General features: G+C 44.4%; 1 protein-coding gene and 1 long non-coding RNA gene across 10 annotated transcripts in view; both read right to left on the bottom strand.

The window, feature by feature from the left end:
* Positions 1 to 23,212, bottom strand: part of FOXN3 (forkhead box N3) — a 193,323-nt gene that overhangs the window by 131,377 nt on the left and 38,734 nt on the right. For 3 of the 9 annotated variants that reach the window (XR_014563497.1, XM_083735606.1, XM_083735613.1), the window contains exons 1-2: positions 13,965 to 16,001; positions 8,849 to 9,405 (exon numbers count right to left, since the gene is read on the bottom strand). Coding sequence is in view for 8 of the 9 variants with exons in the window: in XM_083735606.1 (XP_083591732.1) it covers positions 8,849 to 9,391 (543 nt within the window). In the remaining variant the exon portion in view is untranslated. Of the gene's footprint in view, positions 1 to 8,848; positions 9,406 to 10,007; positions 10,140 to 13,964; positions 16,005 to 23,212 lie in introns of those variants that run through there. The other 6 variants (XM_083735609.1, XM_083735607.1, XM_083735608.1 and 3 more) reach the window with 5 other exon arrangements.
* Positions 363 to 7,221, bottom strand: LOC310844858. The gene is made up of 3 exons (XR_014564363.1): positions 5,753 to 7,221; positions 1,693 to 5,312; positions 363 to 1,637 (listed from the first exon to the last, which is right to left on the bottom strand). It is a non-coding gene; the product is annotated as an uncharacterized lncRNA (long non-coding RNA).

Raw genomic sequence — 23,212 nt, 5'->3', positions numbered from 1 at the left:
TGTACTCACTTTGCTTCTATTGTGGAAGAGAAGACGAGTCCACGTGCGTAATAAAGACCAGAAGAATCATAACCACACAGTGGAACGCTCACAAAAAATGCAAAGTTTAAACTGAATTAGATTATTTTTGGAACTGCTGAAACTACAGAGAAGTCGAAGCAAAGGGGATGGGGAAGCAGACACGAGATTGTTCAGAAGACTGGAAAGATCATGAGCATTATGTCTAAGACAATTGTGGCTACTTTTTTGTCTTCTGGACATGTTGGGTAAGAGAGCAGGCTCTTAACTAGCAGAGTGGGGAGAATCAGACATTTTAGAGCTGATTAATAAGTATGTCTTAAGGAACACTTACAATAAGTTAGGAAATGAGATAATCACAGGCATAGAGAGACACACACACACATATATATATATATATATATACACACACACACACACACACACACACACACACACAGAGAGAGACCCAAAACAAAAATGACAGCAACTTTGATGTTAAGATACCTGGAGTAAAATGCCCACGTTCCATTTAATGGATATTTTTCCATGCTAAAAGCAGATATTTAGCAACAATGGAAAAACCCTACTATCGTGTGTGCCTGTGTTTAATAAAAAGAAAAACACTGGTGGGAAAAAAACCTCTGCCAATTGAAACTGGACAAGATGCAATCTACATGCAACTTCTATTTAGACACAGTGCTGTGTAGCATCTTCTGTTTCTCTGCAATGTACACTTCAGTATTAAGTAAGGGGTATCAAAAGCATACAGTGAAAACCAATCTCACCCAACAAACAACTCTGCCTGCTATTTATAGCAACTCTGGGCCACTTAAGATATAGGAAATGCAAATAAGGTCAGCAAGTCATCTTTTACTGGGCCAGTTTAGTAGGATATGCAGACTTTTAAACATAAATCTTCGTCATGCATGTAATTGTATCTTTCCGTTCCTGTCCCATCAAGTCACCATCTACACACTAGCAGGAACAAATAAAAGTCCTCCTCAGAGAATTAAAAAATTTCACACGATTAGTACATATACACAAAGACATCACTGCAACCCATTTATTGGGGATGGGGGGGCACCTTATACAGTCATGCCTCATGTTGTGAATGCTGAGGGTTATGTTTTTTCAGGTTGCGTGGCGACACAGAGGTACTGGAAAGGGTTGCTTCTGGGTTTCGCCGCTCACGCATGCGTAGACGTGCAAAACGACATCACACGCATGCGCGGAAGTGGCGAATCGCGCGTGCGCAGACGTGGGTTGCATTCTGTTCAAGTTGCGAACGGGGCTCCAGAACGGATCCTGTTCGCAACCAGAGGTACCACTGTATTCCATTTCTTTTCTCCAAGTGAACTCAAGGCAACTTACAAAACACAACCTCACAATAAAATAGAAGCCATATTTCAAACCACACAGCATAAAGTGACAACCAGGAAAGGGAACAGCATTCAAGTAACGACTAGAGAAACATTCAGTCAAGCGTCTTCATAAACAGCCACGTTAAATTTAACCAGCAATCTAAAACCATCCTGGTGTCAGGAGCAACACAAGCACTGTATTGCGCTCAGACTAAATAGGATTTAATTCCTTTAATAATAAAAAAAGGCTACAGTATTTTTTTTTTAAAAAAAAGCCTAGTTAAAAATGCCATCTAAAATGAATCCAAACATGTTAAAGTAAAACCAATACATATTTCTTTAAACTGAATATGTCAACCAGTCTCAAATACATTATGTGAGGACTGTAAGAATGAACTTAGAATATCTGCCTGTTCAGCTTATCCATTACAAATATGGTACAAAATATAATGAGCCATACTTTAAAAATAAATTAATTAATGGGCTTGATAATAGTGATAAGGAACGGGCAAATCTTCCAGTGCCTCACTTTGATCCTGTACCCAACTAAGCCTATGGGGGTAATCTTATGCTGACTAACTAGCTGAGCTCTGCAATTTGCTCTGTTTTCAAATTATGAATATGCATTACGAGCACATATTACCTGTTACCTACCAGCAGTTGCTTCCTGGAAAAATTCTAGATCATGGGTCTACAAGTAAACGCCTTTCTCATTATTAATTTGAGTGTGCCAAGACAGAAATGCAATCAGAAAAAGTTTTTTTAAAAAAACATGACTAATGGCAACTGTCCTCCTGCGCTCCTGATGTGGAAGATCCCAATACAGCAGTCTTTGGCAACCTGGCACATTTCAGGTGTTGGGTTTACAATTTCCATCAGCCCCAAGCATACTGTTTGGTAATCCAAAACATCTTGAGGGCATCAGGTTGGCAAAGACTGAGCTGGAGCATAACAGAGCCTCTCCCCCCCCCCCCCGAGGTATGTACACACAGGTGAGTGTGCTGGCACAGAGTCAGCCTATTTCTTTAAGCATCTTCTAACCCCCCCCCCCGCTCAGTCAAAATGGCTTCTTTGCCCCATAAGCCAGGGGTAGTCAATATAGTGTCATCCAGATGTTGCTGAGCTCCCATCAGCGCCAGCCAGCATGACCACGGTCATATGAAGTGAGTTAGGTAAAGGGACCCCTGACCATTAGGTCCAGTCGTGGCCGACTCTGGGGTTGCCTTGCTCATCTCGCTTTATTGGCCGAGGGAGCCGGTGTACAGTTTCCGGGTTATGTGGCCAGCATGACTAAGCCGCTTCTGGTGAACCAATGCAGCACATGGAAACGCCGTTTACCTTCCCACCGGAGCAGTACCTATTTATTTACTTGCCCTTTGAGGTGTTTTCGAACTGCCAGGTTGGCAGGAGCAGGGACCGAGCAACGGGAATTCGAACCGTCGACCTTCTGATCAACGGTCCTAGGCTCTGTGGTTTAACCCACAGCGCCACCCGTGTCCCAATATGAAGTGAGTTACGATCCCATTAATATCTGGAGGACACCAGGCTGGCTACCCTTGCCCTGGGAGGTAGGATCCTGCCCTCTGCCAGTGTTAGAAACACAGATATACAAGCTAGGGGGCGAATGGCACATTAAACCTGGGTTACATTTGGCACAACAGATGTCTTATTTAACAGGGGGTTGGACCACATGACTCTTGGGGTCCCTTCCAATGCTACAATTCTACGATCTCAACTACATTGCTTGACTGTAGTTTGCTCTGACAACAATTCACTTGTCCCAATATGGGAGGAGAAACACACACAGTGGAAACGGAAATGGAATTGTCTATGGAATGAGAGGCTTATAAACTGCGGTCGCCCACCAGGTGCCCAGAAATCTCCATGTAGTCATACCTGGACCCATGCCAGTAGCAAAATGCACCTAGCGCCTGGCTAATTTCTAACACTGCCCTCTGAATGTGTGTGTATAATTTCAAACTAATATCCTTCTGCAGCTAGGCATAAAATTAAATTAACAATCATCCGATAACCTTTGAACTGTTTGAGAAAATGTTTTTGTTTTTTTAAAGAAACAGCGTGTTGTTGTTGTTGTTGTTTAGTCGTGTCCGACTCTTTGTGACCCCATGGACCAGAGCACGCCAGGCACTCCTGTCTTCATGATCGCCCTTGCCGTGGCGAAGGGGTTTGAATAACTCAGAGAAGCTATGAGCTATGCCGTGCAGTGCCACCCAAGATGGACAGGTCATAGTGGAGAGTTTTGACCAAACGTGATCCACCTGGAGCAGGAACCGGCAAGCCACTCCAATATCCCTGCCAAGAAAACTCCATGGACAAAGACAACAGAGAGAGTACCCTTCTTTTAAAGGCTCTGTCCAGTTAGAAATCAATAATCAAAAATGGTTTCAGCCAACCACTGCTATCTATGCCCAGATCTATCTATGCAGATCCTGGTTTAAAGCTAATCCTTTTTCTTGATGTTGTAAACCACGATTGAATCACCTTATTATTTTTTTTAAAAAAAACAACAATCAGAACCCACCCTCCTCTTATCTGCATCCTGATGCAACTCCTAAAAGAACTTCACCAAGCACCTACCAAGAGCTGGGGGTGTGTGTTAATGTTAAATAAAAGAAGGTTGTAGCATCTGGGACTTTTAATTTAGGGGAAAGGCAAGTAAGAGGTGACACGATAAAAGTTGGTGGCATGGAAAAAGTGGGTAGAGAGAAGTTTGTCTCCCTCTCTCCTAACCCTAGAACTAGTGAACATCCAATGAAGATGAATGCTGGAAGATTTGGAACAAATAAAAGAAAGGACTTCTTCACACGGTTAAATTATAGAACTCGCTCCCAGGGGAAGCAGTGATGGCCACCGATCTAGAATACTTTAAAAGAGGATTAGACAAATTCATGGAGGAGATGGCTACTGCTGGCTGCTGCTAGCCAGAAGGACTATGCTCTGTCTCTACAGCTGGAGGCAGCGATGCTTCTGAATACTAGATGCTGGGAACCCCAGGACGGGAAACTACTTCTGTGCTGGAAGCTTGTTGCAGGTTTCTCACAGGCATCTGGTCGGCCGCTTTGAGAACAGGATACTGAACTAGATGGGCCATTGGCCTGATCCAGCAAGCTCTTCTCATGTTCTGATGAGCAAGTGAATGATGTGTGGATGCTTGGTGCCAAGGAAGGTGTAGAAGAGAAAAGACCACTGCAGAATAAAAATACTGTATGCAGAGTTCAACTTCCTTCTGTCCTTCCACAGCTAAACAACACATACCATTTATGGTCAAGGTTTTCTGGGACTATCCTCTTAACTGAAGGTTAAAAGAACACATATCCATTGCATGCTTTTATATTCAAGCGAAAATCAGGACTAGCCGATGTGGTACCTGCCAGATTTTGCAGGCTACAACTCTCCTTCGTTCTCCGCCATCTTGGCTAATAGCTAGGGATGATGAGAGTTGTAATCCAAAATATCTGGAGGGCAATACATCAATGACCCCTGCCACAAAACCAGGATTTGTACTTGCGCCACTCATTTTTCCTGGGACACATACATAGGCCAGTTGACTGGAATGCTGAACAGTAGCACCTTCACCAACACCAAATAATAGAAACTGAAGTAATATAGTGGTACCACTGGTTACATACTTAATTTGTTCCGGAGGTCCGTTCTTAACCTGAAACTGTTCTTAACCTGAAGCACCACTTTAGCTAATTGGGGCCTCCCGCTGCTGCCGCACAACTGTCGCACAATTTCTGTTCTCATCCTGAAGCAAAGTTCTTAACCCGAGGTACTATTTCTGGGTTAGCGGAGTCTGTAACCTGAAGCGTATGTAACCTGAAGCGTATGTAACCTGAGGTACCACTGTACAACAATCACTTCAGGCCTGCAGAGATAGCTGGTACCATTTCTCTCTTTTGGCAATTGAGAGAGGGTGAGGAAGCATACCTGTAATGGTTATAGGGGTTGCTCGTGCGTAAGTTGCCGCCACTCCTGGCTAAGTTGCCTGGTTAAACCTTTTCTGTCTGGACAACCCTTCACTTCGTGGCTGTTTCAGTTGCTAGCAGAATCCGTCAGTGGGCGTTTCTTGAACCTCTTCCAGCAAAGAAGTTATTTGATGCCAAGTCTCCACCTACTCTCCCTGCGCAGAAGTCTTCTGCGCAGGGTGGGTGTGGGCAGCGAAGGACCCGTGCTCTCCCCGCTGGTCTCCAGCGAGGAGTCCTGGAGCCCCCTCGCCGATTCCCCCATCTGCCCCCCTTTATCCCTGGTGTTACACTGATTTCCTTCCCCGGCCGATGAGCTGCCTCTCTCCCTGCTGGGCCCTTCTCCAGCATCGCTTGGGAGCCTTGCCTCCGCCTCTAGCTCCGATGGCAGTTCCCTGACAATACCCAATGTCCACTATGCCATTTCTACTTTCTAGCATTTTGAAGAAACAGGATGGGAAAGTTTATGCCTGGCCAAATAATTAAAGAAAATGTTGTTGTTTTTTATTCTTTTGAGTGTTCTTGACCATTTTAGTCACCAGGAGAGTCTGAATAACTATACTCTTACCTGCCACTTACTTTGCTTACGTAACAAATAAAGTTCCTAAATTTCATCAGCTTTGATTTAAATGAAGCCTCCTTACTGCACACAGGCAAATCTTGCCTCAGCAGCTGTTTGCAAGAGGCATCCTCCCACTGAAATGAGGACATGCTTCTAACACGGCAGCAAGCTACCTCAACCCATTCACCTTTCAAATTATACAAAGGAAAGATCCACGCAAGAGAAATGTGCTCATAGGATTTTGTTGTTGGGACCTGTCTGCCTTTCTCGAGAGAGAATGGAAATCACTTCTGGGGGTGAAGTCAAACTGCTGCGTCAGCAGCACTGAAGTGATCTCCCCAGGGTGACAGCCTGGGCAGTGTGCATGGAGGTCCTGGGTTGCCCAGATTACAAGATCCCCCTCTTGGCCTCACTGATGTGGTCCAAAAGAAAGCAGAGCAACCCATTTGGCACCAGCTTGGCTGCAGGAGTTGCCAAAAGAAGGCATACTAAGCATCATCCAACCTGATTAGAGACAACATACCGGAATTCTTGGGATAGTGATTTTTATTTTTATTTACTTAAATATAAGAGTCTCAGAAGAAGCCACAAGATGTTACCAGGTCATTACAATGGTCCAAAGAAAGGTCTTTAGTCATAAGATATAGCTCAGCTGCTAAAACTATAGGGAAGGACCAGGGCCTTATGGCAGAGTGCATGCTTTTCATGCAGAAAGTCCAAAATTCAATTCCTGGCATCTCCAGTTAAAAGGCTCAGGCAGCAAGTTATGAAAGAAGACCTCTTCCTGAGATTCTGGAGAGGTGTTGCCTTCATCCTTGGCCATGCTACCTGAAGCTGATGGACAAATCGTCTGGCCTAGCACAAGGAAGATTCCTAAGTAAAGCAAAGGGATATTTGATCCCAAGCAAGCACACAGCTCAAGCTCCCTGAAATATTACTAGCAAAGAAGTTGAGTACATGAAATACTTTCTCCTTGAAGATACCAAAACTTCACCTCATCCCACCTTATGTCTCAACTCAAGCACAGAAAAGAACAGGCCAAGCCTTTATTCTGCAATCGAAATTTCCCCCCAGGCACACTGGTCTGGATGTACGTACAAGAGTACTTGTGGCTTCATCTCTCCTGAGCCTAAGCACCACTGAAAGCCCCATGTAACAGAAGGCAACATGCATAGTAAACCAACAGTTCATAACAAGAACAAAAGTGGATGCAAGGTCACCCAGGAACATTTGATCCCAGGAATAAGGAAGGAACTGCAAATATTTTCAAGGTTTACTCCAATTATCAGAGATGCAACCTGTCTAGGAAAGATTCGCCCCCTCAAAAAAATGTTTACAGAAGTAACTAAGTGAAGAACCATGTTCAACCCAACCTCTGTGGTTTACATGCATCTAGTACTCCTAGCGGTGCAGCAATAAAACTGCTGGCACATTTGCATAGCTAAGCAGTGTCTGGTCAAGTATGGTTTCAAATTGAATAGGGACCACATTCCTGCACTGAAGGAGGTTGAACTAGACTAGCCTTAGGGTCCCTTCCAACTCTACAATTCCAGGATTCTAGTATAGCAGGAAACCACCACCCCAGGACAATATTTCATGTTATTCATGGAGATACAAAATGGAAGGTTTTTTCTTAAAGCCATGTACAACATGCATTTATACAAAACAGCACTTTCTTACAGCTGTCTAGACAAAGATTTGAATGCCGTTAAAAATGAACTATTCAAGAGCAAATACTGGCTCTTGGAATGCAATGAACTAAAAATGGGAGGATGGGAAGAATAGACACAGGACTGTTTGTTGCATTTTAAACATGGATGGGAGGAGGCTTTTGCTTTCTGCTTGACAGCAGTTTGCTGTGTTGTCTGATGCGAGAAGATGTGGTGAACACAAAGTCTGGTGCAAACCATGGTTTCTGAAACTGTCTTGTTTGGCCTGATCACAGTTAGCATGAGTTGCAATTCCAGGTCCAGACAACTGGGCAGACTGTGGTTTACTGGAGCTGAGGGTGAAACTGTCTGGTATCAACCTCCTGGCCATATGAAAAAGAGAGAACAGTGTGCAGTGTATAGTCCCAGGCTCGTGCACATTGCACTGAACCATGTGCAAATGATGTGCAAACGCAGGCAGTGAGTGAGCTAGGAAGTTTACGAATTGTCAAGGATTCATTCCCTTAAAGGCTCTTTAAGTCATTCAGCTGTCAGATCCTCAAAAAAAAATCACAAACCTGAATGCTACACTTAGGCAGCAATCCTATACCAACTCACCTAGAATAAAGTCCCACTGAACTCAATAAGGTTTACCTCTGAGTAGATGGCAGTCAAGCTCTCAACTCAGATTGATTGAGACAACTCGCTCTAGACCAGACTTCTCCCAAACTGACACCCTCCAGATATTTTGGACTACAACTCCCATCAGCCCCAGGCAGCACATCGTCTCCAAATCTGAAGAAGGCATGTTCTGTATGGTTTTAGTCATTTCAGGAGGGTCAGGGGGTGGCTCTCTCCAAGGGCCATCAACTCCTGTTCCAGCTGGACTCTCTGCCGCCCCCCCCCCCCAAGCAACTTACACCAGCTGCCCTGGGGGTATAACCCCAATGACTTTTAAAAATGCATTTTACTGCTGGCTTGCAAAGCATCCTGGAAGGATTTGCATCCCAAAAACCTGCCCTGTATTCTGTTAACTATAAGTTTTAAGAAGTTTGTCCTGAGCAGGACCCAGTAGTTGAAGAGTGAGATGGGAAGAGTGAGAGCAACTAGGCGGGGGCGGGAAATACACTGAGAATATGACTAGATTTATGAACAAAGATCCTCTTAAGAATCACTGGAATCTATTTCTCGCGGATAAAAGAGAAGGAACAAAAGGCAGAATATAAACAATAGGAAATCGCCATCAGCAGATCAAATGGGTTACACAGAGTGGTATCACTCCAGCCTCACCTGACTTCTGTCTTTGTCCACCTTCTTAAAACACTTATTCAACGACAGATTATGCCTCACAGAGTTTTTCCATCCAGTGGGGGCATTTGCAAAATAAGGAAAGTGTTCCAAAATCCAGTTGTATATATCCTTTACAGGCAGCCGTTTGGTTGGAGAATCCTCAATGGCCATAAATATGAGGCAGCTAAAGGAGTAGGGCGGTTTGCAGTTGGGGTTTTGCTTGGCATCGTAGGGCATGTCAGCGTGAGCAGGAGACGGAGGGGTGTCGTCATCAAGGTCTTGTACTGGGCTAACACTTCTTAAGACCGAGTCCCCAAAACTTTTCAGCAAGTTCTTGCTCTCGTGTAACCAGTTCAAGTTGGTGAGCTCTTCATCCTCCATGGGACTTTTTTCCAGCCGGAGGGCAGGTAAAGGAAAGTCTAAGTCCTCATCGTCGTGAAGCGTCTTTGATAAGTCTCTATCCCGGTAACACTGGCTCAATCCACTGGAAACACTAATTCCCGAGCTTTCTGGCTTCTTACTGGGAGGCATAACTGGACCCATTTAGACGGAGACTCCTGGTAATAAATCCAAATTTTTAAAAAGAGTGTTAGCTGGTAAAGGTATAGACAGCATCACAACATTCTGGTAGCTTTTCCCCAGTCTACAATTTGGCCTTTTATGAATCCTACTTTTTTAAAAAAAAAACAAGAAGACAGACTCACATAACATAAACACTCATCCAGGCTTGTTAAGCAGGAAGATTCAGAGGTTAGAGCAGAAATGAGATTTCAATCACTGGCATACAAATGAAGATGCTTCCTTTTTGCCTTCCTACAAAGCTCTAAAGTGGAGAGAAAGGTACTCATATATTCTAGGTGTCCTTCTTAAGGCTGCAATCCTACATTACACTTACCTGGGGAGTAAGCGCTATTGGAATCAGTGGGACTTACTTCTGAGCAAGCATGCCTAGGCTTGGAGGACAGCAAATATCGCTGGTCATGTCACTCCTAGTGCTTGTAATAAGCACAAAAAATTGAGAGCTTAAGACCAGTTGCTTCAGATTAAGTTCAGCTGTTTCACTTCCAGTACGAACACTGCCACATTATAATTATAGCCTCTCTGGCTCAGTGCGCAAGCAGGCAAAACTCCATGTTTACACACACACACACACACTTACAGCCAAGTATTCATTCTCTGCAGCTACCAACTTTTTGCCTCCAAAACAGCAGGGCAGAAGGATTCTGCAGCATGGGTTAAGAATCAAGCTCCAGGGATCAAAGGGAGGGGGAGAAGGAGACACAAAAGGAGATTCCACCCCAGTGAAACATATTTAAATGAAAGGAGAGTGAGCGATGGATATGATAAGCATGACTTAGAAGAAAGCGTGAAGAATGACATCATACACCAATCAGTAGAGTTGCTATACTGAGCCCAGAGAATAATAATAAGCAAAAATAGACAAGGCTTTAGTGCATTTTAATTATCTCAAACCAGGGTATTAAACAAAACAAGCTGCAACACATATACAAAGAAGCTTGAATTAATGTAACACAAAAACATCCATACTCAATCTTCATAGTTCTTTCTTTCTCAAAAGTCAACTTCCAAGTACACCTATAAGCATCAAGTCTGACTTCTGTGCTCAAGATTAAGCATCCACTTTACAATCCAAAGCATATCAACCCAGAAGTAAGTCCTAATGAACTCAAGGGGGCTTACTCCCAGGTAAGTGGGGTTAGGACTGTAGCTCTCTAGGCCATCTTTCTACCATCAGCACCAATATGATCCACAACAGGCTACACTTCTACCAAAGGCCTAAGGCAAACCATCTGATTATTTAAGAAAGGAGTTGGTCCCTGTTCTATTCTTTATTCGTTTAAGAGCACAAAAACTTTTGTATGGTTGCAAAGGTTGTATGATGAAGCACATTGAAAGTTTGCCTTACTCTAGCACCGACTGCAATTGTTCTCATGAAATACATCATGCTACGTACACTGCATAAAGTTTTTAACAGGAAGTGTGGTATACAATTTTTATACAGGTCAGCAAACATATACTCTAAGAGGAAGGCTTTCTGTTTTAAAAGAAAAAGCATCTGAGAAGTGAAACTTGGCTCTTTAAAGAAAGAGTCAAACAAGTGTTTAGCAGAACCTCTAATTTAAAAACACTGCATTACTTTTCAGAGAATAGTCCACCCAACACAATACTTTTCGATTGTGTTTTGAATCTGTCAAAGAGATGCTTTAAAACAAGGGAATGTTATAATTACATAAGAGGTAATTAGAGATGGGGAGGGCAGAGAAAGATTACCATGCAATAAAGAATGGATAAAATTGGACAATGACGTAGGTGAAAATTAAAAATCTTAGGGGGACAAGTTATTTAATATCAAACTCTGTAAAGCCAAGCTCAGCAAATGAAAACAAAAATGTAACTTATTAGGTTTTTTAAAAGTAGTTTAAAAATGCAAAAAGTTGGAAATTACATACCCCAGTTCCCCTCCCAATGTGGTGGAAAAGATTTTTATGCCCCAGAAATCACTTGCATATTCCTGTTGCTCTAGTAATATTTAAACTTTTCATTTGTACTTACCATTTAATGGGAAGTTATTTCAGAAAATGTTTCCCTTTAAATGAATCGAAGTACTCAAGTATTGAGGGGGTGGGAGAGGGATGCATAGAAAAATAAGCCCTAAATGATACCACACTTGGTGTGGGTCCTTAAAACATCATTTATACCCTCCTCCCCATTCACCACTTCCAGTTGGGAGTAGTGTAGCCAAATGAGTTCAGTACAAACAGAACGCATGTCCCATGAGCAGGCTTTTAAATAGGAAAATTATATCATGGCTGACAACATAATTTAATTGCACTGTTGCTATGACGACATGCTGCTCTCTTTCAGTTTAATTTGCTTACTTGCCCGCGTTCTCCCAAAGGGCCATATCATACCACCAATTTTCACACAAAAACTAGTGACATATCTTTAAGAGACGGGTAAAGGGGCTCCAAATCCTGCAGCTCTCAAGCATCAAGCTTAATTGCACGGTGGAGTGCAAGACTGACCAAAGTTAGTTAAAGCTGCAATCCTCAAATCACTTATCTTTAGTGTAGCAGACACAGCAGAGGGAACTTCATCACATCTGCCACTTTAAAGCATGTGATATTGGGGCAGCAACCCAAAGCAATGCATTACTAGGAGTGAATGCAACTGAACTCAATTTAGGATCACATTGTAAACGCCTTGGAGGTTCTACTAATAATAGTTTGTTAAAACAATGAATATGCTACCGGGAAACCTCACATTTGAAGAAAACAAACCTGAAGCTGCATTAGGCCATACACATTTCAACAGCAACAACCTTGCTTTAGTCAGCTGGTTCTACATGTTTTAACTCCACTGTAAACATTTGAAACATGTCGCCGTTTTGCAAACGCTGCAAAGGACGTGCAGGGTTTTGTTTTTAATATAAAGGAGGACAACCATTCCCAGGAGGGATTCAAAACTTCTTCTTTTTCCCCTTCACCTTGAAATCCAGGAGCCTCGCGTCACAATTCCATACGGAGGACATGGAAAAGTTCCCAGTACCGTGCGAGAGGACAGACAATCACGTAGCCTCTAAGTTACGTTAGAGGACAGAAATCCTAGCCCTGGATTTAAGAGTGGAGGGGGAATCAGAAACACATTAAAAAAAAAGATGTTTCCCAATCCCAGCCAATCTTTCCACTGTCAGACTCCAGCTCTCAGCCTCTTCTCTCCTGCACTTCATACTTCACACGAATCAGAGGACGTGCTGCAGTTAAGCAAACATTTTTTAATCTGCTGCCAGTTAAGTAGCTCCATCAGATATGTCCACAGCTGCAGTGCTTAGGGGCAAGTCTAAAAGCAAACTTCATTGTTGTAGAAGAAAGGCACAATATCTCTCGCATTCTCGGTTGTAAAACTGACATGACAGAATCAAGACAAGAAGCGGGGAGTACAGGAATCAAGCCAGATCACTCTTAGTGCTTCTCGGGACTGAAATATACATTACAGGCCAGGCTCAAACAGATGTGTATCTTTTAAAAACATACAAAGGGGGCGTCATTTTGAAGAGACTAAAAGGACAACCAGCCAGGGAAAATTTTTCTCACTGCACTTTGCTACACTCCCTACTGTACTTGTCAAAAACATTTGAAGGGGAGAAGGAGCTCGCGGATTGGCCGGGATTCGAATCAATCAATGGCGTTGCTAGGAGACTGCAAAACTGCTCCTATAAAGTGCCATTTGCAGCAAACATACCTTCAATGCTGTTCAGATGTCATAAACCTTGTACTGCCCCCATTACACCATAATAAATGCAAAAAAAGAATTCCTCAAAACAAACTTACGAACTAACTTCAGGAACTAAATGGACTTTTAAAAATATATATGAGAAAGATTAAAAGAAAAATATGAAGACTGGCTTCCTCCACTGGAGAATAACGAGAGGATTTTAAAACAAGATAAATAAAGAACAACACTCCCCACCCCCGCCTTAAAAAAGAGTTGGGTAATAAATGCACTACAGAGGGATAAACCACTCTCAAGCCAATGGGCAAAAATAGCACACAAATGCTTTTAAAGGTTGGAGCATTCCTCGACTGGGCACAATTTTCCCCCTCCCTTCCTAACTTTCCATACAATGCCAACTCTATTCGCCAACAGTCTTCGGAAATCAGGCAGCTCCAGCAGCAACATTACATATTCGGGTCGTAGCTGCAACTCTCAGCTCGATCCGCTTCCTGCTTTCCTTCGCCCAACACACACGGGAGTTTCGGGGTGGAGGGGGAGTCGAAATTAAGACGACCAGCACGTTGCTTTTTCAGACATCCCGAACTAACTGGCTGCCTTCTTGTGGGGCTGACCCACCTTATCATGCGTGCGTGTCTCTCCCTTCTCCCCCCCCCCCAACCCACTCCGGCTTCTTCTTCTTGCCGATTTCATTGCAGAGAATCTTACGCAATCTTCCCAACAAGGGAACCATGAATTTTCAAAAAAACAAAAATGCACACAGAGAGCAAGACACAAAAAACAAGCAGCAGCAGCAAGCACGCACAAATATATATATTTTTAAATAAAATAATAAAAAATATAGATAAATCCCCAAACTTACCTGGGGCTTGGAAGAGCTCTAGATTTTTACTGCTGCCTTTTCCATGGTCATTATGCAAACTTTTCATCCGACTGAGCGAGGCATCGCTTCCTCCCCCAGCCTGGAGCCAACAATGTGGCCGAAGGGAGCGAGTGGGGGAGAGAGAGAGAGAGAAGGGGAGCCAGGAGCCGTGGGGAGGGGGGAGCATGGGACCCTGCTGCAATTCCCCCCCTCTTCGCTTCGCCCTCCTACCTACCTACCCACCCCCCTAACCTACCTCTCCTCCCTCCCTCCCTGCCTGCCTTTCTGTCTGCCCGCCTGTCTACACTACTCCCGGTTGGAGTAGCGGTTTGGGTCAGAGCGAGCCGAAGAACGCCAAATTGTTTCCACTGCAAACAACAAAAAAAGGCAACACATGACCACGGGTGGGAGGGAGCGGAGAGAGAGAGAGAGAGAGAGAGAGAGAGAGAGAGAAACGTGGGCAGGGCCAGCCGAGACTAGCCGCCACAGCGGGAAGGAGGAGAGGGCTGGGCTAGGACCGGGGGAAGAGGAAGAGAGAGGAAGGTCCCTCGCCTTTAGTGCGCCGCGAGCGCAATTGCGCGGCAGGGGAAACGCAAGGAAAGGAAGCGCCGCGGCGCGCCGGGCTCGGGGGCGCACGCAGCCCTCGGCGGAGGTCGCCAAAGCAAAGGGCGCTCCATGCCCTGCTCCTCCTCCTCCTCCTCCTCCTCGCCTGCCCCGACTGAGGCCTGTGATCCCCTCACAGGAAATTCTCAGGCTGCTTCTGCCTGCCGCCGCCGCCGCCTCTTTTGGCCTGCTTCCCCCGGCTCTCCTCTCCACCACTTGGAGAGTCCGAAACGTTGCACGAACCCACCTCCTTCGCTTCTTCCGACTGGCTTTTCCGTCTCCCCTCCACCCTGCTTCCCATCAGTCTACGTGGTATGTGGATGAGCTTGAAAGTCACTTCAGGGAAAGGAGAGAGAGAGCGCGCGCCTGGGTGTGTGGTTTGTATGCGCGCGTGCACACACACACACACGCAAGCTTCACCCCTCTCGAACAGCAAACCGGTCAATAGTTTTGTATTTCGAAACCCTTCAGCAAAAAGACAGCAGGCAGCAAGTTTCAAAGTCGGCTTCAACTTGGGGAGAAGACCACAGAGAAGAGAGTGTGTTTGTGTCTCTCTTGGGTCACATTAAGAGGAGCAGTGCTGGAGCAGCCCAAAGGCCTATCTGTTTTAGTCCCACAGCAGGCAGCCAGAGGATGCCCTTTGGGAAACCTGCAACAGCCCTCTCCGACTCACAAGTATAGAGGCGTCTTGACTGGTAGCCAACAAAACCTTCACAAGTTTTGAGGCTGCAATCCTATGCATGCTGATCTGAGAGGAAGCCCCATTGAAAACTGGGAGATTGACTTCTGAGTAAACTTGTGGAGATTGCACTGTCATTGTGCAGAAGCCTTCATGGGATAGTGTCTTCATCAGATGTATGAAGGGTTCTCCGATGACAGATTTTATGTATTTATAAGCAAGTGGGAGAGCTGTAAACAGAAGGGGGGAAAGGCCTGAAATGCAAGAGATACTGTCTGTAAGCGTTCTGTTGCCAACTCACTGTAAACAGTTAATCTTTTAAGTGTTTCAGGCTGCGATCCTATAACCACTTTCCTGCAAGTAAGCTCCATTGGATGTACTTCCAAGTAGACATGGATAGGCTCGCAGTGTCTTTTATTTATATATTGTCTCCTCAAACTCTCACTTTAAAAGGCCAGCTAAAGAATGCCGCAGAAACAGTTGTGATTCTTGAAGGCTATTTCACTCCTCAACCCAAGGATTAATTTTCATCCTCGAAAAAAATGTATTTTATGGACTATAAAAGTACCTGTTTGCCACAATGTAAATGAATCAGGAAAGCTGAAACTCCCCAAAATGACCATACACCATGGAGGAGGACAAAGGACACACCACACACACCAGTGCTGAAATTTTAGCAAAATACTCCATCCTGGGCATGCTTACACCCAATGAAGGTCTCACTGAGTTCATTGAGCCTTGCTCCCAAGTAAGCACATACAGGAACCAGATACAGTCATACCTCATGTTACATTTGCTTCATGAAACATTGTTTCAGGTTGCGTCCCGCAGTGACCCAAATGTACCGGATAGCGTTACTTCCAGGTTTCGCCGCTCGCACATGCGCAGACGCGCAAAATGACGTCACACGCATGCGCAGAAGCTGCGAATCATGACCCGCGCGTGTGCAGACGCGGGTTGCGTTCTTTTCATGTTACGAACGGGCCCCCGATATGGACCCCATTCGCAACCAGAGGTACCACTGTACTGTATACAGTGGTACCTCGGGTTACATACGCGTCAGGTTACAGACTCCGCTAACCCAAAAATAGTGTTTCAGGTTAAGAACTTTGCTTCAGGATGAGAACAGAAATCGTGCTCTGGCGGCGCAACGGCAGCAAGAGGCCCCATTAGCTAAAGTGGTGCTTCAGGTTAAGAACAGTTTCAGGTTAAGAACAGACCTCTGGAACGAATTAAGTATTTAACTCGAGATACCACTGTATCTGTGTATGTACTGAAGGTTAGGACATCTGACGCGGCAAGCACAACTAATTAAGCAGAGATGTCCCAAGATATATCAGCATCGGAAGCAGAAAATTTAAGCAATGCCCACCATGGTAGGAAAAACAACAGACAAAACAAGTATGACCTTGCAACGAAATGTTCCAGTGTGGGATGCTTCTGTTAGGATTCTAACCACTCCATTCCACCCCCTGCCTGCTCTGCCTGGTCCCTTCCTCTCCACCCAACACTCAGCTTTCTGTACCTACAGAGCATGTTGTCCTCATGACACCATTTGGAGGATTCTCCCTTTAGGTTTCTCCCTTTTTTCAGTTTTGGAAGGTGGGTGGACAGCTGTGATCATTCCCAGTTACATTAACATCTTGGATTTCTCCACTGATGATACAGCTGTCTTCTGTCCCTGGGTACATACAATGAAATAGCTCTTTCCCCCCTTTTTAGGGACAAAGACGTAACTCTAACTTTGTTCCAGCCACTCCATTCTATTCTCCCTTCCCACTCAATTATCAGGTTCCTCTCTCCCCATGCCCTTCTCTCTGTCTTTTGTGCCACAGAGTTACTGTCAGGCTGTTTACTGAGTCCCCCCCCCCCCGCCCCAACTGTTTTTTCCTTAACTTGTGCATACTTGGGGTTACTTACTTCGTATGTTCTGCCACTACTCTTTCGTGCATTGCTGCTGTGGGTTTAGTTACATAAGCACAGGAAGCCTCAAATTGGTATTAGTGTACAGGTTGACAATTTGCTGCCCTTTAATAAGTATCCTGAAATTGGTCACAGGTCACCTGGCAAGTTGCCTTACTGTGGAGTGAGCCAAGCCCCTGCCTGAGGATGTCGTCTGTTTAACAAGTTTGTGGCATGCTCCATGGGGCTACAGCTATTTGTCAGTTTCAGCCCTGGCCTTCCTTGTTGACATGGATAGAAAGGATTACAAGTTGTGTAGGCACTTCTTATCCCTTTTCCTCTCCTACAGTATTCCATGCCTGCTCAATTATGGCTTGTGCAATATCTTAAAGTGTTGCAATTCTACAACAAGCTGCAGGGTCAGTCTATGAGCATAAAAACAGCAGGCACTTAGGCTCTGGGTTTTTTATGGAAGTATTTTTCTCAACAGCCTTTCCATGACTGTTCAGGTGAGGTTGAGATCTTCCTCCATCTTACCTCCCATGCGCATTTTAATCAAGCAAGCCTTTCCCCATCTATCCCAGACTCTCCCCTCCTTGAGTCAACTGCTGATCCAGAAAAGGATCTAACAGCGTAATCTGCACATTAACATTTCTTTGCATTCAGAGGCTAAAGCAATCAGGATTAATTCATCATGCATTTCACTAGCCCAGATTTCCCCAAACTTGCACTACAAAACTAATGTTTCAATTATGAATCCTAAATTTCAAGGCCTCTTTCAGTGCTGCAGGACTTACCTTGCCTTTTTGTTTAACTGCATTTTTAGTCTTTCATTTGAATGCTGCGTTTTTAGGATTTAGTTGTAATTTTTAACTGGTTTTAATGTAAATTGCTTTGAGCTTCCCTTGTAAGAAAAGTGACGCGATGTCGTGCCCTTGGCATTCAGTCCTGAATTTGGGTGGGATCTACCAAGTGTCTCTGGTCTAAGGCCATAAGAAACCAAGGCCTTTTATTCACATACAGTGGTACCTCGGGCTAAGTACTTAATTCGTTTTGGTGGTCCGTTCTTAACCTGAAACTGTTCTTAACCTGAAGCACCACTTTAGCTAATGGGGCCTCCTGCTGCTGCGCCGCCGCCGCCATGCGATTTCTGTTCTCGTCCTGAAGCAAAGTTCTTAACCTGAAGCACTATTTCTGGGTTAGCGGAGTCTGTAACCTGAAGCGTCTGTAACCTGAAGTGTCTGTAACCAGAGGTACCACTGTATAGGCGTCTTAGGGTGTTTTAGAGCACAGTTTTGTTTTTTTTCAGGGTGCATTTCACAATTGTTCACATCAGCACTGCTTCATTAGTATCAGATTCATTTCTGTTTGTGTACACACCAGGGCAAGTTGACCAAACAGGGGCATCTTTACCTTATGCAAAGGTGTTCTACACTTTAGATAGAGACAAAATTAGGAACAGCTTAAGGACTGTGGTCCGTAAGAAGCTGGTTTGAGAATCAACACATTGAAAAAGTAGCACTGCATAGCAAAGTACAGGATATATATGCATTTCGGATAATCTTGTGTAAACATGGATTAAACCCGGCGCTGTTAATGCAATGAGTGCACAGCAAATGAGAGTGTGAGCACAGCCCTCGTTGAATTTTATGGAAAGAGTTTGTTCAATATGGGCAGGATCTAGCCAATGATAAAGCACTTTTGACTGTAATGTAATTTAATTCCATATATAATTTACTTGGAGTAAATTCAAATAGAACATAGTGGGACTAGCTTTTGAGCAAAATGCCTAAAATCAGGCTGCAATCCTAACTAAGCCTGTTTACCTGGGAGTATGCCCCATTTAATTCAGTGGGACTTCTGAGTACTCATGGTTGAGATTGTAAATTCCTATTTATTTTAATTAGAGGTATGCGACGGGGTGAGCTCATGTTTGCTCGGTCCCAGTTCCTGCCAACTTAGCAGTTTGAAAGCACGCCAAAAAGTGCAAGTAGATAAATAGGTACTGCTCCGGCGGGAAGGTAAACAGCGTTTCCGTGTGCTGCTCTGGTTCGCCAGAAGCGGCTTAGTCATGCTGGCCACATGATCCAGAAAAACAAACGCCGGCTCCCTCGGCCTGTAAAACAAGAATGAGCGTCACAACCCCAGAGTTGTCTGCGATTGGACTTAACTATCAGGGGTCCCTATACCTTTACCTTTTTATGTTTAAGTTTTGCAATGTGACCATATATTTAATGCCAGAAAAAGCAAACACCACTAATGAAAACTATTGCATGTCCTCACACACTACATGCTTCTTCAGGCTACTTTGTGCATGCTTTTGCTGAGATGGGTATAAATCTCCATGGACATACAACAGTACAAACCAAAGTAAAATAGAGCACGTATCTTCCTTGCATTCCTACCTGTCGCATACATACATGCAGAACTGAAAGTTCACGTTGAAGGATGTTATATCAGAAAACAGTATTCTAGCCCCCCCCCCCCCCCGCAGTTGCTAAAAACAATTCTAAAACCTCATTAACCACTCACATGTTCATAATAAATCTCAATAACTGAGACAAAACCCTTTTCCCTTTTGAATATCTTCTAATTAAAGATCTGGACAATAGATCCTGATTTTAGTAGGCCACAGAGAAAAATAAAATACCCTTTGCTAATGGAGTAATAGCACCATTCTGATAGGCAGGAGCCTATGAACGACATAGCTTTATTATTGTATCCCTGTATCTTATAACTCCAGAAGAGTGGCTGAAACTTTGTCCTGGATAATGTACAGCAGATTCCCACACTGTCCAAGGCAGCCCCCTGCGATCCTGCCAATCTTACTTCCTACTAGCAACAGGAATTAATAAATAAAACAATGGCCCTCAAAAAGCAAAATACCATTGTTCTTTTATCCTTGCTTGCCCTACAAGCATGCCTGTTTATCTAAAGCTAAGGCTGGACCTTGAATTATTAAGTCAAATACCCCTTATCTGAAGGCCATTTTGTTGTTTTTAAAACTGCAACCCAAGTTACCAAATGCTAACCCCACCCACAGAAATGTATACACTCAGAAAGAGTTCTGAGAGCCCTTTCAGAGAGAGATAAGTAGGTAAATCAACAGAAGAGGAGACGTTGTCCCTCTATTTGCCACTGATGTCAAAAGTCAAGTGTCTCAAAAAACATGTAGGTCAGTTTAATGACCACTGTTTTCAGTGGCAATAAACAGCAGCTCTTCTGGGGCCTGATGGGCGGAGGAGGGGCGGGCAGGGAGTAAACACACTTTTAAATACATAGCTAGGAGAGGGGAAACTGGAATGGTCTTATTTATCCAAGAACCAGTTCTGTGGCATTTGATCTTAAAGGGGAAAACAGCCATTTGATTCTAAGGAGATCCATGGAGAGTTCTCTATAACCTAAATTAGAACACAAGAGGAAGAGTTATGAAGGATGACGCTATAAAATCAGTCTGACCAACTTTGTAGTTGTTATAGTGCAATGCTATGCATGTTTATTTAGTAGGCTAGCCTGCCCAGGTCATTGTGTATAGGACTACAATCTCAATTGTTACAAGTGGTGATTAAATTACTACTTAGAATCACACCCAGGTTTGATTGGATGAGGCAATTACATTCCAAGTTTCCTGCCCCCATTGCCAGCCCTTTCCCTCTCAAATATCAGGCAGTCTACAGGCACATAGACATATATACAGTACAAACGCTTTCTAAAAGACACATGCTCTTCACTCAGGGACATGTCTAATCTACCCTAAGGGTGCTTTCACACAATGACACTCGTGTCAGTTGTTGTAAATGCAGGACATAATACCAAGGATAATTTGATCATAAAGCCTGCATTGGCTAATGTACACAGTGTGGTGTAGTGGTTAAGAGCGGTGGACTCGTAATCTGGTGAACCGGGTTCAATTCCCTGCTCCTCCACATGCAGCTGCTGGGTGACCTTGGGCTAGTCACACTTATATAATAATAATAATAATTTATTTATACCCCACCCATCTGGCTGGGTTTCCCCAGCCACTCTTCTTTGAAGTCTCAGCCTCACACACCTCAGAGAGTGTTGTGGGGGAGGAAGGGAAAGGAGATTGTGAGCCGCTTTTGAGACTCCTTAGGGTAGTGATAAAGCGGGATATCAAATCCAAAATCCAATCCAAACCAAACAATTGCATTACAGAAAGTACATCAGTACTCACACCCTCCCTCCCTTTCTCCCAATTTCCCGAAATGGGTCAGTGGGTGGAAAGCAGGAATCCGAAAATAAAGCAAGAGCAGCCTAGGCTTTTCCAGGCAGTCCCTGATTCCATACCCTCCAAATATCCCTATTTTCCAGGGAAAGTCCCGAAACTATGAAATCCAGCACTTGTCCTGAGCGGTGGTGGTGGCAGGGATGACTGTGAGGGAGCATCCCGTGGCTTCCTCCCTTGGGCAGCTCTTAGCAGCTGCTGGAGAGTGGGCAAAGATGGGGAGAGGCTGCCTCTACTAAGGCCCAGCTCTGGGTGATGCAGAGAGCTCTGAGGTGCAGGCAGAGGGCAGGGCTGCCCTGGGCAGGAAGAAAGGGGGAGCAGAGCAGAGTTTTGATCTGTTTGTTTGTTTTTTAAATGCTTTGTGCGTCTGTGTCTAATCTTGCTCCTTTCTCAAAAAAATTATTGGCATATGTTTTACTTTTTGTAAATCTACCAAAAAAATAAGATAAAATCGGGATTAGGGGGCTTTCTCAGGACGGTGGAGAGTGTGTGCGCTTTGTCCTACTGATGGAGTGGTGATGACACTTGTCCTTCTGACAGGAAATGCTCTGTGAGGGGTGTCAAAAATTGGGGGTGGGGAGATTGATAAATGTCCCTGTTTTCATCTGAGGAATGTTGGAGGGTAGATGCATTTATAGCTGCTGCTTCTTCTTTGGTTCTTGCTGTGAGTTACCTAGCTATGTTCTCATTCTGCTGCAGTGCAGGTTTTACAGATACCACATTTCCCTTGCACAAATATAATAATACTTTTGCAAGGAAAATGCAATTATTCACTTGCATAGCACAATCATCATGACTGCCACAAGCACCTACTGGTTTTGAAGTGCATGTGCACTTGCAGCACTATGAAGTAAAGAAAGTGACAAATGGCTTCTCCAGACATTATCCAGGTTACCTTGGCAGCAGGTTGACAAGCGAAATGAAATTGACAAGGCTGGTGTTTTGTCTCCACCTCAGCAAAGAATCTCGGCTACGATGAAACCTGCAGAACCCCCCATAAGACTTTACCTGGATTCATTGCACAGTTGGAGAGCAAATTCACACTATAAACTTAAATGGGTTTAACACATGTTGCTTTCCCCCCAGGAGACTAAAAAAAAATTTTCCTCTCCCCATCCCTAGGATTCTTTCAGTGAAATCATTACAATTAAACTATAACTTCGTAATGTAGAGCTGCATGCCTAGAGACAGAGCCTAAGAGCATCTAGAGGGTCAGAGCTTCCTACTCCTCCTTTAGGGACGGAAATTAAGGCTGTGTACACATTACTCTGGCTCCAGTGTGGTCCTACTGCTGTTTCCCCCCCAATTCTTATACACACAACATTACCCAGGATGCAGAGCTATCCTGCGGTTTCTTGTGAAATACTGTGGCTTGATGCACTTCCCCCCTAAACCGGCTTCAATCCGAGTTGAGATCAGTAGCAGAAAACGAACCAGGCAAGTGGCACCTGGAGGACAACCTTTGTCCACCCCCGTCCCCGTCCACCCACTGGTGTGGACCAACAGCAGCCAGCGTGGAAGCACACCATGCGTACAGCAAGGTGTGACCTGAAATGGAGTGGGGGAGACCTCGCTGTGTTTTAAACTGGTATGTGTACATAACAACAGACGTGTCGCTTTGTCACTGCTTCCCAAGCAGTACATTTCTTCTTCAACGCTTTAGAGACCAGCCATTCCCTTCCGTGCTGCTGTGCCAAAAGCCAAGAAGAAAATGGTCCACTAGCTGTGGTCTAAACCACAGAGCCTCTTGGGCTTGCCGATCAGAAAGTCGGCGGTTCGAATCCCCGTGACGGGGTGAGCTCCTGTTGCTCGGTCCCT

This window comes from Podarcis gaigeae, assembly GCF_964106915.1.
Source record: "Podarcis gaigeae genome assembly, chromosome: 1".
In the NCBI taxonomy this organism is placed as follows: Eukaryota; Metazoa; Chordata; class Lepidosauria; order Squamata; family Lacertidae; genus Podarcis; species Podarcis gaigeae.
This window is presented reverse-complemented; position numbering and strand designations above follow the sequence as displayed.